Raw genomic sequence first — 20,255 nt, forward strand, 5'->3', positions numbered from 1 at the left:
TGATGTGGAAACCCTGAAACGTTCAAGCAATCATTCTTCCTAAAAGGGAAAAAAAAACAGTGTGAGTAGTGACATTTCATTAAACTGTTAAAAGCCATGAAACCTTCCAGTTTGGTACAGTGTGTTGTCATTTATGGTTTACATTAAGACAGCATACTTTATCACTCAAGATTTTACAGTTGCTATTTTCCTACCAGTATGCTATTTCTCTGCTCTTCTTCAAAGTTTAAGACTGCTCTATTGCCTTAATATATTTGACACTTCAGTAATAAAATGACTTGAGACTAAGTGTTATAACAGGAGGCTGAAGTAGGTTTTCAGATTTGAAGATCTGGACTTAAATTACACTTATGTCAAATGCAAGCCTTAGTGAGCACAGTTTTGTTTTCACCCTGCCACCAAACAAATACTAGAGCTGTATTAGCAGTTCAGGTTTGGAGAAGTAGTGCTGTTCTGAAGTAAATCACCCAGCTGTCCCCAGTGGTTTAAAATGCAGTTCAGTTTTGGTCCATGCCAGAAGAATTCTGTTTAGAAAATACTAAAGCAGAAATTCCACTCCAAATGCTCAAAAATTAAACTCCAAACTTGACTGTGTTGAACTGCGTGGGTCTCACCAGTGTCAAGTCCCTCAACACAAGCTAAACACAAAACAATTTTTCAAATACTGAGAGCTCCTGAAAGACCCTGAAGTGCATCTCATGCTGTAAAAATAGTCATGTCACATTAAGCATTCCTCTAAACCAAGGGCAGCGTTCTCTTCAAGTTCTCCAACATGCCATTCTTGGAAGGCTACTAAAGAAAGTAGTCCTTGCTGCTAGCCCCCACACGCTGATCAACCTCTTCACTCTTCCATTACTCCTTTAAGTTATCACTTCCTCCTTTTCCTACTGCTGCAAGAGTTTCTCCAGCAGATGCACCATCCTGTTGCTAATGTCAAGCCTGCTGCCAACCAGGAGAGGATGGACAGGTGGTGCTGCATTCATTTCACGCAGATGAAGATGACATTCTTAAACACGTGGCACAATCATGCTTCAGAAGTGGCTTGGTGCACATGCCCCTACCACAGAGATCTTGAACAGATCTTCAGGGGAGGGGAGAGCACTCCACCAAGTCCACTGCTCATTAGGCTACCTATATCCTTCGTCCCAGGATCAACAGTCCAGGGAAAAGCGTGCCACACACACCTGCCAAGTGTTGCACACGTCTGCATCGCACAAGCACCTGAGGACCCCAAGGAGATGACATGCAGGAACGTCCCCTTGGCCCACTCTCTGCCACACCAGGCACCGGGAACCGTAAATTCAATGGTCCAGATGCCTGCCTGCCTAAGTGCGTGCACTCCTTTCCTAGACGTGTATGCAGTGTGGGATTGTGTTTAGGAGCTTTCTGGTCCAGTCAGGGCACTGGTCCCAGAGCTGCGGAAAGGCAATGCAAGTTTGCCTGTCAGAGCTGTAATGTCTTGAGATGATTCCCCAGGGGCTGTGAAGGCAGTTCTGTGGGCCAACAAGCTCAGCCCCCACATAGCACAGCCCCCACAGGTTTCTGCACAAAATTCCCCTGCACTGTCTCTTCCTCTCCTCAAATGAAGTATATGAGGGACCTACCTAGTGGTTGTAGTGGTGCACATACACTGCTCCACAAACAAGAAAAAAATGTAAGTTGGGATGATTTTTATTGCTTTCTAATGCAGGCAGACAGCTGCTGGGATTGTGGTTAGTTGCAGTAATTTCTCCTTCCTTCTTTCACATGCCAACATGCTCTTTAGACTGAGGAAAAGCTGGGGACTGTGGGTAGGGCACAGATACAGGCCCATCTTCCTCCCTGGTTTGGGAGACCGGCTGTGGAGCGTGCGCCTGCTAGAAGGGCCTGGGATGAGACAGGGATTCTCTAACAGTCACCAGCTTGGCATGGATTTCACGTTTGATCAGAAGCAATGCCACAGCATCCACTCAGCAATTAATTCAGCACGGTTTTGCTTCACTCTGCCAATACTGCACCAAATTCTACATTACTGCAGGTATCCCTGATGTTGACGTTCTGCAGTGTAACACATAAGTCAAGGGAGTAGTATAACACTTAAGGTAGATCAAGTTCCTGCTACTTCAGATCTCTAAGGTGATTTGGAAGTCTTTTCTGTGGAATGTGAAAAACCCAAGGCACCACTCTTTGTAAACTCCTGATTAGTCTCATCCTTTCCAGAAATACTAGTATTGATATTTTTGAAGAGCTACTCTTGTACATCATAGTTAAATCTTTCTAGGACGTTCATTGAAGAATGAATTTTGAAATTTAAATAGGATAATGAAAAACAGCATTGAACAAAAAGTCTAATACATGGTTCTAGCAAGGTAATTTTGCTTTACCAGACAAACAGAATAAAAAGTTTGATTGTCAGTCTCCGTAGGATTTTCTGTCTGTATTCTAGTTTTGATTTTATAGCACTTCATTCTAAGAACGAATATCTTGAAATGAAAGTCATTATTTCTAGCTAAGAAGCAATTGTCCATTTTTTCAAGGCAGAAAGCAAAGAAAGAAGATGGAGTAAAGCATGTTGAATGAGAAAGACTACTAGAAGCAAAACAACCTGGGTGGTTCTTCAGTCATATATAAGAAATTACATCACAACCCAGTTCTGATAACCCTGAAGCCCTTCTCTCTCATTCATATTTTTGTAACATTCAGTGCTGTCAGAGACTCAGCTTGGGGGGAAGGAGGTCTGGATTTCAGTAATCCTGTCAGGTTTTTGCACTCAGAAATTATTTATTACAGCACTGAATTCAGCACATTAATTGTGCATTGTTTCTGAAATAATGACCAAGAGAAATCATATTGTTTTCATGTACAATATCTGTCAAGTGTCAACAACTGCAAATAATATGGCATTCAAATTCTTGAGATTTTTTTTTATTATTATATTTTAGCAAGGGAGGCAGCCTACAGAAAATAACCCAGTAATGTAAACAGAGAGGTATTTTCACCCACCTAACAACCTTTGTCTTAACCTGAAAACAGTAGTACTTTCCAACACTTTCCAATCAGAAAATTTGTTTTTAAATGAACAGAAGCCATTGCTCCCTATTTTGTTTTCTGGGTATATCTATTTTTCCCTAACACTACAGAGATTCAGTAACATTTCTAAAAGAATTCATGTCTCCCTTATCTTTTCCTGGCATCTCACTACTGGAATCAGAGACTATCTCAAGGTATACCCAAAGCTTACAGCTACATCCCCATTTCACTGTAATCAGTTCGATTATGTAATCCACATTTAAAAACCTGTAAGAGGCATCAGTAAATAAAATAAATCCAATAGGTACATTCTGGAAGACTGTCACGTCTTTAAGTTTCATCAGAGCCCTACTCTCCACATTTGCAGCATTCCATCTATAACAGCATATAATTAATACAATGCAATCATATGCACTATGTAAAACTTCACTTTAAAAGGCCCAAGACTTTCCAAATATAGTTGCACAGAGTATCAGCACAGACAGATCTTGTCATTATTTGTATCATTAAACTGCTGAAATCGTCCTGCAATCCTTCTACTCCAATTGTGAGAAAAAAAAAAAATTGTTCCTCACAGGTTGGACACTAAACATCCACAAGCTTCCAACATTTCTCTCAATTATTTACAATTCAGTGGTGCTTAACCTTAAAATTGCAGCATCACTGTAGCTCTTAGATCTGAACAACAGTTCAATGAGTAAAAAGGATAAAGGTAATCTGAAAGCAACAGGCTTCCTGAGGACATAGCTCAAGCTATCCCACCCTCCCTAAGGAGTTGTATTATCTCCAACCAAGCACCTATGTCATTTTTTTCATCCTTACCATGCGTTTGATCCTTGGACAAATAATCCAACCTGCTACATAATTCTGCATCTTCCCATCCTGTGACCCACAGTTATTCTACGTAACTTTGAGTTAATCCACCTATAAAGTCCTCTTTAATTACCAAAAGCCAGAAAGAAATCCATCACCTCAAACCCTGATCTCTTGTAGAGACATTTTGAACAGGCAGCCTCTCTGAAAAGATATTCTCAGTGAAGTAACAGCTTATTGGCCTGGCAGGCTACTAAACATTCATTGGATGGATATAGTTCAAACTACAGTCTGCACACAGATTCACATTGAGGGGTATTTTAAACTGGGAAAGGAACTCTAGAAAGGAAGTGAAAGGTTTCTTTCTCCTCTGGGGTATTACTAAGCCTATTTGTCAACTTTGTTCATACGTCTGGTCTACACTCATACCAGTCTATAACGAAGCATGCAAAGCAGTGACAGTCTATTTCAAAACTACAGCATATAGTACTTTTGGCTTACAATGAGCAGACCGAGAACACAGCAACAAGCAATGGCAGCGGCATGTGAGCCAAACACTGTAAGGCATGCTTCATAGTGGCTTAGTAGGTCTTTTCCCAAAATCTTTCCTAGTCTTTACAAGATCTATGACACAAAACACACCAGCCCATGTGTCTGCAATTTTCAGCCAATGTCTCTGTGGGTATGTTTGTTAGCTGGTGTTCAACAGTTACCAGATGAACCAAGTTAAATTTATTCCACAAGAGTGGACTAGAAAGATGCAAATGAGAAGTTATTAATCCCAAACCCTGCCTTTCACGATCATATGCCCTTTTGATTAAGGAAAATAACAAACTGTACAGAATTCAGAAACAATATTAAGATAGGACTCAGCTACCAGCAAGATTACAATGAACTTCTGAGTAAGTTCTACTACATACCCCCAGAAAACTTCAATCAGTTATCCCATTTGGTTTATTATGCCCAGTAAGAGGACAGATGGAAGAAAGTATGTATATGTATATTAGCAAAACTCTGTCATTTTGCATAAAATGTTCCATGCCGTAACGTGTTTCATGTGCTTACAGAAAACACGGATACACAAACTTAGGAGACGCCAACATCCACCCTAAAAAGTGAACCAATGCTACTTTTCAAGTGCTGTTTAGAGGAAATTTCTGCAGAGGGAAGCCCACAGAAGATAATTTACATCAAAATGATGTATTCATTAAAATAAATGAATAGGTATTTGCATACATATACTTTTTTCACTTATACATATACATTTATATATGGCACATGACGAAATTGCAAATAATTACAATTTATTTATAGATAGACATAAAAAACAAAATTAGACGAGAAGCTGTACCCTTTTAAAGCTGCCTGATTTCTTAAAACACTGAAATAGTGGTTTTAGCTCCAGCATACTGCATGGTAACTTTAAAGTTCAGTTTTGGACTTGGTAAATCAACAAAAAAATGGTGAGGAGTAAATATTTTCTATATTTCTCTTACACGGTATGGTACAGCAGAGACGTATCAGTTTTTGTGTCTGTATGATTATTCTTTTCTTCCAACAGTGGAATACAAACCTCACACACCAAACTAGTGTATTGTGAACTTCATCTAACATTTTAAAAGTAGATTTGCATTACGTGTATCTGCAGTACAGTGAGTGTGTTCCATCCACTGTAATGCATCTTGCACTCTGAAATTCATTAAGCAAGAAGAGAAGTTTGACTCCAAAATTTCTTTGTGTTCAGTGTTAAGTGCAACTGCTATATATAACTAGAACAGAAAAGCAGAGCAAACAAAGTTAAAATACAGCATTTGAACAGGAAATTCAATTTAACTACCAATTATAGCAACCGGCATGGGTTGGGCCTGGTTGAGGGTGGCATCAGTAGGTGACCTTTGGTAAATGACAACGTCAGGTAATGAGGCTGCCAAATTATCAGCACAGAGGAGCAGTGTGAGTCCCACAAGCAGCTGATGGCGGTGACAGAGGCACGCGGAGAGCCTGGCACTTGGGGCTGATGGTGAATTGGGCATTCACCACCCCGGACAGAGGCAAGCTGCATTGGCCATGCCAGTCGACAGTTGAAATCCAAAGGCTTTCCAAACGCAGTGCTAGTGCAGGCCATCAGCACCCTCGCTATAGCCTCCACCAGGCATGTGACACAGCTCTGCCTGGACCTGCTTCCTGTTCACTTGGCATTTGGTTTCACACTCCATTATCTGCAGCAATAGCCAAGGTGTGCACCTTCATTTTCACTAGCACAGCATTGTTGTTCTTTGTAGCAACTCAGTGCCAAGTGGCTTGACTAATATTTTGCTTTACCTTTTATATAGGAAATAAGAACTGTTAGGAGATGGAAAAAAAAAAAGAAAAGAAAAGAAATTCAAGAAAGAAAAGTTCAGAATTTAACTGACCAGGACAAAAAAAAAACAAACTGCAGAAAAAAAAATGATATTTAAAGGAAGATCAAAACTTCTTAGATTCTCTATTATCAGGTAAAAGCAGTGAAGCTTATAGATCAATAGTGAGCACAGCAAAAGGAATAAACTAGCAAGGCAGACCACTTCTGCCTCCCTAATATCTACCTGCTGTGCAGTATTTCCAATCTATTTCCAGTAACAAGGTTATTCTCAAACGTACCTGTTCAAGAAGTTCCTTATATGTTATTTTCTCTTTGGTATTTGTTACAGGACTGTCATAAATAATGGCAACGTGGTCTCCTCGTCCATTCTCAACATGACGATCTACAGCATTGTAACAAATATTCAGCTCTCCACCTACAAACCTAAAAAAGAAATTGAAAGTACATTACAGCCAACCTTTCAAACGACTAAGACAGGGTTGATTGTTATTGTTGTTTTTTCTTTTAAGGAATGAGAGCATGCAATTGAAATATCGTCCATAAAATTTTACACTCCGTTCAGAGAGTCATTTTTTATTCTATAACCCCACAATTTACTTAAAAAGCTACATAAACCAAGGTAGGTAAAAGAAGTAAAGTACTTATACCTTAATTGACTTAACTAAGAATATGCTAAACTGGGTCTTGATTTAACTTACTTTGCCTCAATCATTCTGGTTTTTATAGCTATGATTTCAGGGAACAAGACATACATTCACGTAAAATAATTTTGACATTATGAAAATATCTTATTACGCTTTGTACTGGCATGTAAACTTATCTTTTAAGAAGAACGGGTTCAGGACTCCAAATGTTCTTATTCACATCTTGGCAGTAACAGCTAAGCATACACGCATCTGTATCTAAATGAAACTGACCCAAACGGTCATAAAACCTTGTAAATTTGTCTGATACTCATAACGCATTTCACATTACCATGTTCTACATCAGTGACTCAAAAGCCCCTGTAAAGTAGTGAGTCATAGTCTCTTCAACAGCCAGACGTTTACAGAAGAATCTTATCTTTTAATTAAAAACAAAAATCTGCACAAACGCGGGTTTCATTTTTATTATAATTGTACACAGAAAAAGAAAACTCAAGTGTAGCATAATCCTCAAGTAAGAAAAAGAAGGCACCACGTGCTACAATGACAATTAGCTCAAAGATGACACAGAACCTAAGAATAAGCTTTCTCAAAATAATGCTCTCCTTTGTGTTTTTCTATCTGCACAGATCTATCTACAGCAAAAGAGCAACACACAGAAAAAATAGAGTTGAGAGTCTCCAAAAATTCAGTGGGGATGCTCACTGTCATAATGTCTTGTTGTAATGTAAAAAAATAAAAATAAATGGCCTGAAGTAACCCACTACCAGTTAAAAGAGAGCATTTTCTTCCTTCCTTCCTGTTTTGTACAGGACTACTCTAAATTAGGATATTTGATGTATTATTCATATATCCATATGAACACAGGCCATTGAATAGTCCCTATTGTCAAAGAATTGCAGTTATTAAAGCAAAACCAATTAGGATGTTTGGATGTAGCAAACTTTTCCTGTGACTCCTTTACAATGCCATTAATAAGGAAAAGGTGGGAGACCAAGAAAGCAAAAAAAAAACATTCTGTGCTATAAACCTCTTCCCATAAAAGAGCTATATGAACAATAAAGGCTCGTCAGTTGCTTCAAGTAATACAGATAAACTCTGTATTACTGTCATAAAAGCTGTGTAGGCTCAGGTCATCCACTGATTTTTATATTGTATCTCTGTGTGACGATGTGAACAATGGAAAAGCAGAGCACAGTATCTGGGTTACCATGCATTGCTACTTAAGAACGGTGGAAACATGAGCGAGTAGCAGAGCTTGGATTCCCATTAAGTTATGCAGCAAGACCAACGTTATTGAAGACATTTTTTAACTACTGCTTGTGAACAAGCCAAAAAAAAAAAAAAAACGCGACTGCAGGCTGAAGCAAAACCCAAGGCTCTGCGCCAAGAGCTCCGGTGCCCAGGTCAGAGGGAGGGAGGGAACGCAGGCTGCCACGGAGCGGAGAAAGCAGCAAGGCACCTACTGTGGACACAAGTGCAAGTCTCTTGCTTCTCTACTTGTCACTCACAAACGTGCTGGAATACCCCATTTTGGCTGACAAATTAAAAAACGCCTGGCTTTGAAAAGCTGCCCGGTGCCACTACAAGTTTTTGCATATTCATCTTCTTGCCAAAGAGATGAACATCTCCTACGAACATCAATTTGCTTGAATAAGCTTTAGCTGGAAAGCAACAGCAGCGTTAAAACAGGCCCCAGTCCTGGAATAAGGACATTAATTTAAAAAAGAGATCTAGAACTGAAAATAAAATATTCCACTAAGCTGCAGAAAGATATGGGATGGATCTGCAGGATGTTTGTAAGAGTTGCAAGTGAATCTTGCCATAAGCAGGGCTGTAAAATGCTAATCTGTTGCTAACCAGACATTTACCTCAATACAGCTTATGGAGCAAATTCCAGCCTGAAGATCTTTTCTTTAGGCTCAGTTCCTAAGGCTGGGAAAGGAATAACATTAAACAAATGGAGCAGAGGAGGAGAAAAAGAGAAACAAAAAGAGTGAACAGTTACAACTCCAATACATAAAAGAAACTGGATTCAGTTCACCACCAGCCTCTTGGAAGAGCTCCTCTTCTATCCACTGATGCTACTGTGGAAGAAAAATGGCAGGGTTCCTCCTGCCAAAATCACAGCAGAATTTAAATGTGGTTATAATACCAAAACAGCTTGCTTCACAGCAACTTTTTAAGCTCTTGTTCTGCCAATATCTACCTATCTTTTTGGCAAGTCTTTTTTCCTGTACATCCCTGACAGCAGTAGCCTTTGGTAATCCACAGGACGCGTAACTTTCATCCAATAACGCATCCCTGTAACAATTTCAGTGTGGTTACCGCACTAGGACCCCCTGAGCCCCTTTAAAGCCACCTCCAGCCTCAGCAGGAATTCCTGCCTCCCTGGTCTGGGGCCGGCGCCTCCCATCTCCTGCAGGTCTGGCAGAGCTGCTCTTGTTGCACAACCAGGGATCTCAAGTACAGGCACTGACTTTTCTTTAACCGTTCTTTAAAACGACTGAATCTTTAAGGGGAAGCAGAAGGGGGCAAGGAAGCACTGTTCACGTTCTCCTACTTGTGACAAGTCAGGTAGTTAGGTCTTCCATAGCAGGACTCCGGTTACATACAGCTTAACATCTACTGTCTGTGGCACGGAAATGGTTTTTACTGCATTCAGAATTTTTTCAGATCTGTCAACAGCCTACTTGCTAGTAACAAAATAAGTATAATCATGATGAAGGCAACGCATAATTAAGCCTAAATTCAAATATTCAAAAATTATGTTGTAATTTCCGACAATATCTGCTATCTTCAAAATCAAATAGCTGTGTTTTGTTTCACTCAGAAGCAAAGATAATTAAGAAGAAAAATGAAGGATGATAAATGTTCTGAATAAACTCAGCATGTATGCAAAAGAAAAAAACTACAGTACAATTATTTTGCACTTTAAATGTAAAAAAAAAAAAAAAGTGTATCGCTAATTCCTGTAATGCCATGCACAAACACTTCTCCAGCCTGAGTTCCCAGGAATCAACGGGATTTTTTTTTTAATTTGTTTAGATGAAGTCTAAACAGAAGTTGAATGAAGCATTAAACAAAACCACTACAGTATTAGATATTTTAAGATAAAGGTATGTTAACTGATCCAGCCACATTTTTTTGAAGTGTCAGTAACACTTAAATAGCAGACAGGGTAACATTCCTGAAGCTCAAAGGTGATTTCACATAATGTTTATGTCTTAGAGTCATGAAGAACACAGCTTTCAAAATTGCCCTCTACCTGCATTAGTTAGGAAAAAAAACGTTTCTACTAACTTCATCTAAGAAGCCAAAACGCTTTAAAAAGACAAAACCACATCACTTGTAGCCAGCAAGCTTATCGCACTCATCAAATCAAATTACATTTGTTTGACAGGATCTGATAGAAAAACCATGCTCACTAGTGTGTATCAGATTCTTATCCCTTAACTTTTAAAAAGTAACTATCGTTACTTTTTTTGTTATTTTGTTCAGGAATGCCAAGGAGCTTCAGTGGTCCTTAATTGTGCAGGCAATCCTACTTGTCCTTTCTGACCAGTGCCATGACCTTAAAACCCAAGGTCAGTGGACCACAGGTCTCCTTATCAATCCACTTTAAGATTCCTGACTGTTATACAGCCACGATAACTTAAAGGGATTTATGCTGGCTGGGTGCTGCTTAACATTCAGCTTAAGAGATAAAAACAATTGTCACTGTGAGAGCTGCCACGCAGCAATCACAGACACCGATAAGAAAGTAAGTTTCCACACTGCTGGTTCTGCGTCTCGCTCTGACAGATTTGAGTGATGAGTATTTTTAATTATATTTTGAGAATGCTTAGTATTTTTAAATTAAAATCAAGCCAGAAAAACATTAAAAAGGCAAAGAACATCAATGTGCCAAAGACGCCCCCCATCCTGCCTTGCCATTTTTATCCTGGATTAGTTTCTCTTTGAGAAAAGTTCAAAGAGAATGATGTAAATTTGCTGAAAAAAGAGATGACGGTGGTCATGACAAAACTTTAACAGGCAAACTGCTTTCTAAGAAGCACTGAAAATCTTTTCCCGAAGTTTGTAAGAAGGATGTCCGTTCCGTCTGAGCAGTCACTGCTCACCACGTGTATGTACATACCAGGCTACTAATGCTTTTGCTAAACATTACCTTATCGTGCCCTCGAAGCAATGACCTACTCAGCTAATTTCTAAGGTTAAAAAACTGAAAGCCACCATCTCCGCATTCCCACAGGCAATCTTCCATCCCCTCATGCCAGATTCCCAGCACAGACAGCAACCTAAACCACGGGGAGCATCAGGCTCTCACGCAGGGCACCCAGATCCACACACATCCCACCCGGACGACACACGCACACCACCACAGCCCACGCCAAGTCCCCTCTCACCCCAAGGCCCTCACCCGTCCCGATTTCAGTCATTAAGCATAACCGAGTGTAACCATTAAACTCCCCGGGGCTCTGCCACCGCTACAGCGGGGCGGCAGGCTCGCTGCCCCAAGCACCCGCACGACCCCCGGCGCCCCGCAGCCGCTGCCCCCGGCTGGCACTCACCAGGAGGCGCTCCCGGGGCCGTGGCTCTGCAGAGCCCTGTCCCAGGGCTTGTCCCAGCGGATCAGCGCGGCGGCCGCTCCCCACACCTTCTCGGGATCGGCCACCGAGGCCCTGAACACCGCCTCGTAGTCGCCCGGCGCCCGGCAGCAGGCAGCGCGGCCCGGCAGCCGGCTCTCCGTGCAGGGCGGCCGCAGCCACCGCCGGGCAGCGCCGCCGTGGCGGGGCAGCGCCGCCAGCCTGCCCACGAGCCCCATCTTGCGCGGCCCCCGCGGGGCTCCGACAGCCCTCGGAAAACCCCTCGGAAGGCGGCGGCTCGACCGAGACCAGCCCCGGCCGCCGGCTGCCCCCGGCAAGCGGCGCGGAGCAGGACGCTTGGAGCCCCGCCGAGTGGGGGCGGGCGGCCCGGGCTGCGCCCCCTGGGGCCGGGCCGGGTCGGCCGCCATGTCGGGGGTCCGGCGCCGCCGCCATCTCGGGGTCGGGGTCTGGCACCGCCGCCCTCCGCCGTGCCCCGGCGGCCACCGAGGGCCGGGCCCGGAGCCCCGTAGGCGTGCGGTGGCCGCTAGGTGAGGGAAGGGCACAGGCGAGGGCAGGTTCCACAGCCCTGCTGCGGGCTTGCAGGGGCGGCAGGAGAGGAGGCGAACCCCGGTGGTGTTACACTTTTCCCTCAAAACCACAGGCAGTCCGGCTTCCTGAGCGGTTGGCGCAGGTGTTGCCCGTTTTTTTCCACGTCCAGATGCTTTTTCTCCTGGTAAAATTATTCCCCAGAAAGCAGTTGCAATTTGCAGATTTTCCTGCTTTACACTTTTTTCTTTCCCTGAGGAAAGTAAGTCACGGTTGCAGATCATCATCATTACATCAAATACCACGTCATAAATCAAACACCAGCTCCTAAGCCCTATCCACAAATAATAAATAAATTAATAATAATAAATGAAGACCACCACTAAGCTCTGTCCTCTTGAATACTGCACTCAAGACCCTACAACTGTTCATTAAGCTATTACATACATACGTCCATACATTGAGTGTCTAAGCCTGAGGTAGCAGAATGTAGTGACATGAATGGAGAGGAATTTACTGTAATCAAATGTCATCAGAGAGAGAAACTGAAGACAGAAAAAGGAGAGAGGGAGAAACTGAAATCATGTTTGGCTTAATGACTTGCATGATATATAGCCACAATACTCTTCAACTATTTATTTTGAAATACACTCTTGCTTTGAGAAAAACTGCCTATGAAAACTGGCTATGAATAATATGCCTATGAATAAGGGATATTATTAGTACCACGAGAAAAGTCTGTTCCATATTCCAGAAGACCTCCATCATTTGTAGTGAATCTTTTGTTTTGCACATCTTGGCATATATTTAGACACCCTTCCTAAGTTTCAGTGGTAATGTTTCAGAATATTGTAATGCACAAGTCAGCTAAGACATACACCAGCTTCAAAGACATGTCTTGCGCCTTATGAAATTATTTTAGTGCTTTAATAGGTCTATCCACTATAAGTCTCTCAGGAAATTCTTCCTGCAATCACATTATAAAAGATGTTATACGGTTAAGAGGAACTCTGTAATTCAAAGAAGATACATTTTGTACTCATAGTCAATTTAGGCATCTGTTACCTGAGTACTGTGCAATTAGTACAATGAGAACATAACGGCGTATCACATTACTGGTAAAGTAAACTCTGACAGTTTCCCATGGCTTGCAGGAGCTATTGGCACTGCCCAGCGCTGTGTGAACTACCTGCCCCACACTGCACCGCAGTTCAGCTTGCTCTCCTCCCCATCAGGGCTGTAGTAACACACAGCACTGATGTAGCATGTTGGCATCAGAGACTCATATGTAATAAGTACATCCTCCCCAGAAGCTTGAAACACCTAAAGGACTAAGCGGACAAGTTATGAAAATTTCCCTACAGCATGCCAACAAAGCTGGAAAATCAAAATCATTTGTGGGGAAGGAAGGAAGGAAGGAAGGAAAGAAGGAAGGAAGGAAGGAAAAGAAAGAGAGAAAGAAAAAAAGTACGAACAGAGGAGCTTATGGAGGTTGCAAACACTGTGACCCCCTGGATAGCCCTGAAATGAGACATTGCTGCTGAGTGCCTGGCAGTATGGCACGCGCTGTACAAATGTGCCTGTAGAACACTGCTTCGTGGATAAAACATAGTTGCTCGTAGCATTCTAAAAATATTCCCAGAGTTTTATCTTGTATTTCCTACTTTTAAGATGACTAGCCTCATTGTGACTGAAAATTCTGACTGAAAGCAGTTATAGAAACATGGAAATATGTTTTTTCCCCCTTTGGGGACACCTGTTCAGACCTAACGAACAGGCCTTAGACCTGCGGCTGTCCATAAGCCTACCACGTGGCTGAGTGCTGTGCAATGACCTCCCTACCTGTGGTGCACTGCCAGTGGACTTACAATTGCCTCTGCACAATTTGTGAAGCCCATTCTCCCCAAATCAGATTGTTAGAGCTGTACATTATATCCACTCCCAAGGAATAACCTTTCTTATTAATTACCTTGCAAGCAACATTCTTCAGATCATTGACACTTTGATGCTCATATGGGTTACAAAAAAACTATAGCAATTGGATGTAGCCAGCCTCTGAGTGGTGATAGAAAACTGTTTGTAAGCCAGAACAGTATCTCCTTTTTTTTTTTACTGCAAATAAAACTACCAAGTTTATTACCAAGACTATCTGAAATATTAATTATGTGTGTTCTGTAATGTGTTAGTTGTAGGCACTAACACTGAAAGAAGTATCCCTAGATTTAAACACCTCATGGGCAGTGTCTGGTGATGCCTAATATTTCTTACAGTGTTGAAAAGCAATGCAAACCATGTTTCCACTCTGCCCATCATATATGTTTAATATCAGGGTATAAGCACTTGGCAAAGGAATTAGTATTGCAACAGTAAGCGCTCTGTTATTCATTTTTATAATATGGCCTACTAGAAATAATACACCAGAGACAAATGTATTTAATCTGAACATGAAGTGCATTAAATTCCTATTTTAGGTAACATACTAATGTCTGTTTCCTAAAGGAACGTTTCCAATGAGTATCTGTGGAATATACTTCATTAATTAAACTACTCGCAGCCCATACTGATATTTGAAGGGCAAAGAAGGGATTGCAAACTCTCCCAATTGTATGCTAGTAATTTAAGATTCACTTACAAATGCCATTATAGCAGATTTCTGAGCTGTTGAATTTTCCCTCTAAGGATTTTTTTTTCTTTTTTTGCAAATGTTGATGCTCCTGAAACTCACTTTCAACACAGAATTTTGAAATGATGTCTAGTCATGTGCGTAGCAATTACCCTTGTAGCTGCAGACTTCATTGTAAAACACATGCTTGTTTCTAGGCATAGATGTAACTAACAAACTATGAATCTTGGCCTAGGTAATTCTGCCATTATAACATAATTTATCTGAAGCCTTTCTTTTGCTTGAAAAATAACATTCTCCACAACTGTATCCTTTCAATCAAGGCGTGCATGCTTGAAGATTATATATATGTTGAAAAAAAGATTAGCAGAAAAAGTATTATAAATATCATTTTTATAAATATCATTTCTTGTATCTGAAATGTTCTGACCATCCTAGTGTACAAGACCTTCAGCCCTTGTTAATTCAAATTGCAGTTCGAGAGTCCTTTCAGAAGCACAGATCAGAACTGTAAAAGAATTAAAAGAATTAGGACATAAATTAAATCACTTTGCTAAGGTTCTATATCACCTTTTGTCCAACTCTTAGGCAGCGTCTCTCCCAAAGAATAAGACTGTGAATAAGTTTCAAAGTCCTACATGCCATTAATGTCTGCCTACATGCCATTAATGTCTGACAAATAGAGGCAGCTGATTTTCTACAACATGCAGTAGTCCACAGAATTAACTTTAAATAAAAATAAATAAATAAATAAATAAATAACTTTTTCCTGCAAGGTGATGGAAGTAGGCACCTTCTTATGTACATAAATGCATACAATTATTCTTCCAGTTTTCTAGCCATCTTAGAATCTAAAACATATCACAGCTTTACTTGAAATGCACCAAAAATCTTGCACAGAATGATTGCACAGAAAATAATTAAGATATGGCTTGAAAAAATACATATTTGGACAGAACTCTTCAAGTAGATATTTTGGCTATTTTTAGTGAATATAAAAGAGGCTACTGTTCTACAATGTTACACATTACACATTACTGTTCTACAATATTCTACAATAATAAGATCTGGCCATAGAGGAGGAAAAAAAAACACAACAGCCCATAGAAATACCTGTACTTACCACTCTTCTTTGCTTGATTGCTGTCTTCTAGCCTAAAGCTGCCTTTGTGTCATAGGTCTTACATATGCTTAGTTTTTTGCAGCACTCAGATCAGTGCTGAAATCAACATCTACATCAATGTGTCCATGGTGGGTCACCTGTCTGTCCAATGAATTCACAACCTTCTGTTTATTTCTGTCTTCCAGAAATGATAGTATGCAGTGCGCTGGGAGACAGAGGATGAGAACTTATAAAAATGCTAAAACATTTGTCTCCTCAGGGAGAAGCCACTTTTCACATACTTGAGGAAAGTGCTGAAATGAAAGCCTGTGACTCAATCCAGGTGAGAATGAGGCATAACATGACTTAGAGATCCTATGGGATGAAAATGCAATTTTAGTATCAATTATTACTGATGTTATCATTTGATTCCTCCCCGAGGAGATCTTACAGTTCAGGACGACCTGTATTTCATCCATATTTTTCCAGATTTAAGTGCAGTTTTAGACAGTTTCTTGGTCATTGTGCTTAGCTTTATTCATTTGAGTAGTTGTACTCACACAAAACCTTGCTAAATCTGAGTCAAATGCTCAGACAGCTTTGATAAAATTCTTCTGGGCAATAAACTTTTATACTTGTAAGTTCTAAGAAGACTTTGAAAATGAGAGAAACAAAACCAGAGAGATTATGGGGATCTTCTTAAAACAGCAACAACAACAACAAAACAACCTAACAGCAAAAAAAAAAAAAAAAAAAAAAAAACAGAATCTGTGGTAAACTTTATGGGGGACAGGTAGCATTTTAGCTACTGCTTTGAGTTTCTGCTGTTGTGGATTTAACTTACAAAGTAGATGATGTAATTTTATAAAGATTGGCATTGAACTTTGATTTTGATGTAATCCATGTCCCCGAGCTCCCCAGGCTCCTGAAATAGCAGGTTATTGATCATCTCTACATGAGTAAAATTTGCTGTTTTTTCCAAACCTATTCCTGTTTCTTTTATATGCCTCTACCACTGTTTTCCAGATCACTGCATCAGAACAACCACAAGACAAGCACTATTGTTAAAAAATGGTCAGCATTCAGTATATATGGTCTTTGAAGAGGACATAAGGACTGGCATCCTTGTAGATGTTACTTTTGAACTTGGTAACAGAAATAACCATGGATTTTGCAACCATATTTTTACTCAAAATATTTTCATTTTCACAGAACTAAGAAAGGGTCCACTAGCACTCAGTCTAAGTGTTAATATCACTATTGGCATGCAAATAAAGTCATTTTTAAATAATCTATAATATTGATCTCTGTTATCAGCACATTCATTATACTTTCTCAAACTGAGAATACAGATCAGGAAGCATATGGCAGTTAGCTGCGACTGGAGAAACACTATATTTATTTTTTTTTTTTTTTCCCCCAGAATATGCAGATTTATCTGGGCCTAAGGTACAGGGATTCTGTATCCTCTCTTGACGGGTTTTTGGGGGCAGAGGTGGGAATGAGTTTTATGTAGCTAAAGATGGGAAGAAAAAGGAAAAAAAAAGGAAAAAAAAAAAAAAGACATATGCTTGATATTTTGAAAACAATACCTCATCCTGAACTGCTTGAGCACTCGCTGTGCTGTTTCTCCCAAGAGCTCTGAGCACATGAGGAATGCAGAGCTGTGCTATTGGTATTGGCTGGGCTAAGGACTCCTGTGAAGCAGACATAGGAGCAAGGAGCTGGCACAGCCTTAGTATTTATCTAGGCTCCTGTCACATCCCTCTACAAGAAATTATCAGTCGTATTGCAAGAGTAGCAACCTTGCATACGAACCTGATCCATGGCAAATTATGGCTCAGCATCTTAATGTATACCAAAAGGCCTATTTTTATGTAACTGATATTTGCTTAAGTCTGTTCCATTTCTAGTTATCTTCCAAAGTTTCATTCTTGCAATCCCATTCTTAACAGTTGTGACATATTTCATGATCCTTATTCCACTACATAACTATATTCACTACATGGCAAGGAAAGCTAATGTTCAAACATTATGACAATGTGCTGTTTAAGTTCAACTGCAGAATTATCTTGCAAGCAAAACAGAAACGATCACCTAAGTTGACTAAGTGCAAAGTCAATAATGTACTTCATTACAACTGTCATTTATTAATGTGTGCTATATTTTTAAGAATGCGAGTTCACCTGTAGCTGTATGACAAACAATTCTGTGGATGTCTTGAATGATCCCACTCTTGAGCAGCTCAGACTGGCAGAAAATGGATGAAATTTCACAGCAGCTTTGGGAAATAGTAGCTTGTCACTCAGATTGCCCCAAATAACATCAGTAATAAACTCCAGAAATAGCTTTTTCTATAGCTCATACTGCAAATTAACATGTCACAGGATTCTGTGAGAATCTAAATATGAAATATAGGTATGGATTCAGGCCCAAGAATCATTATGAGGAGCAGAAAAACTCTTACTGGTAAGGAAGTAATAAAACCATATGTCCAAATATATTCCATTATGCATTCAGGTCCACCTCACTCTCTTATGGTGCTGCCAGACACTTACGTTTTCACCCATGGAAATACAATTCCAGAAAAGCTCAGTACATTTTAGACTGCAGAGTAAAAATTTAGACTCACTAAAGCTAGAGGCCAAAAGTCATTGATTATAATAGAGATGAGGCTGCATGCCCACCTTCAAGATACTGTTTTTTATTAATTTCAGCCTCTATAGCCCTTTATACTAGTCTATAATGAATAAAGCAGTTTCATGAATGCTTATACCTACTTTCCACACTTTAAGGAGAAACACAAGGCAAAAGGCAATGAAGAAGGACATCAGATAATCAACTTAAGTAAGCTCTCTGGATCTGGAAAAAAAAAAAAAGCAAAAAAAAATTCTCTGTCAAATAAGTATCAAACGAGTGGAAATCTATGAGGCAGACACCCCAAATTAAAACCTGGTCATTTGCCTTATCCTTGATGTCCTATTGTTTTTTTTTTTCCAAGCACGCTGAAGTTTACTCAAAGTATCTATACAGTTCTGCTTTTTCAGGGTCAAAGGAAAGAATTTCAACATGCACCCTGCATGTTCAAATATTTGCTTACTCTTGTTAAGGGAAAGTGGTGAATGACTTCTAGGTATGTGTTTTAAATTGTGCACAATAGTGGATCTTCAGTATTTAATTTTCAGTAAAAACTTTGGGAGGTTTGTACTCTATTTCTGTTTACTGGAATAGCTGGTTTATTTATAAATCTTAAGAGCCTTCAGCTGGTTCTTGCTCAATTATCCCATGTATGTACTTGGAATTATATATACAATTTATATTATAATTGTGTAATTTAATAACAGAGAGTACGTTTCCCATTTATTTTGAATGTCTAAAACTCTAGTGGACTTCTCTTAAGCCCTATATTTGTTACCTCAGCCTTTGTGAAGACCAAATTCATGAATATTTATATGAAATATTCAGATACCCATTACAGAGAGCAGCTTCAGGATCTAATGTGAGGTGGGGAATTTATTAGAATTTTAGAGCCAAGTCTTATAGGCTACATCAAAACAAATTGCTTTATCAGCTGTTAAACCCAAACAGCACATTTGAATTGTGGTGCCCATGTATAATGATCTCTAGAAACCTGAGTCCAAAGATTGACTTCTTGGACTGGGGGAATATTAGGCAAGCAAAACCAATGTCCATTTCTTTACACTTGTGCCAGGTGAAAATAAAAATAAATATTTGAGTAAAAGCTTTCTTCTTTCTTTTGATATGAATTAGTTTTTCATCTCACATAAAAACTCTACATGGTCTCACTAACATCAGAAAAATATTTTCAGATGCAGTTAATACTTTTTTTGATATTTTAAAATGTCTCTTTTCTTTTAAAGAGCCACTCTGGAGTATGGCTCTCCCACTAGAGAACACTATGATCTAATACAAAAAACAGAAAAACAACAAAGCATCCTGCCTTGTAACAACTGGAGAAGCCAGATAGCATCTTCTAGAAAATTAATTTCTCCCAAAGTCGACTGATTTTCTGGACAGATAACATATTTAATGAAAAATGAAGTCATGGGATTTTGTTTTCCCAATAACGGTAATTAGTAATTTTTTACACCATTTGTGGTCTGCTACCAAATGTCATCTTTCCATTTTTTTTTAAGCGTAGGTAAATCTGGAAAACGAGATAAAAACCTGTCTCATGGTGGCACAAACATAGAAGTGACAGTAGATAAAACATCATGAAAAAAAAAAATAGAAAAGTTTGCTAATTTCTGCTTGCTAACTGACCACAATCAAATATCAAAAGTTTCAGTATTAATACCTATACAAACAATCAAGACCCCATGAACTACACAATCCCTGACCAAGCTGAACTACCTTTTAAATTGTAAGAAAAAACCTGTTATTAAGAAGATGAAATTATGATGGATATTTTCTAAGTCTAATTTGATCATTCCATCATTTCCATTTGAAAACTAGAAAAAAATGACTACCAAATCATCTTCCCTCCCAGAGCTAACAGCATGCATGTATAAGTTATCTTTTATAGGACAAATAGAGGGCGGTTTTCTGG

At 39.7% G+C, this 20,255-nt stretch overlaps 1 protein-coding gene across 1 annotated transcript in view; it reads right to left on the bottom strand.

The window, feature by feature from the left end:
• ACSS3 (acyl-CoA synthetase short chain family member 3) overlaps nucleotides 1-11,778 on the bottom strand; it is a 71,089-nt gene extending 59,311 nt beyond the window's left edge. The window contains 2 exon segments of the mRNA XM_035551752.2: nucleotides 6,463-6,607; nucleotides 11,400-11,778. Of these exon segments, the coding sequence (XP_035407645.1) occupies nucleotides 6,463-6,607; nucleotides 11,400-11,653 (399 nt within the window). The 5' untranslated portion in view covers nucleotides 11,654-11,778.
• Nucleotides 11,779-20,255: the final 8,477 nt, after the last annotated feature.

Source organism: Cygnus atratus, chromosome 1, assembly GCF_013377495.2.
Source record: "Cygnus atratus isolate AKBS03 ecotype Queensland, Australia chromosome 1, CAtr_DNAZoo_HiC_assembly, whole genome shotgun sequence".
Lineage (NCBI taxonomy): Eukaryota > Metazoa > Chordata > Aves > Anseriformes > Anatidae > Cygnus > Cygnus atratus.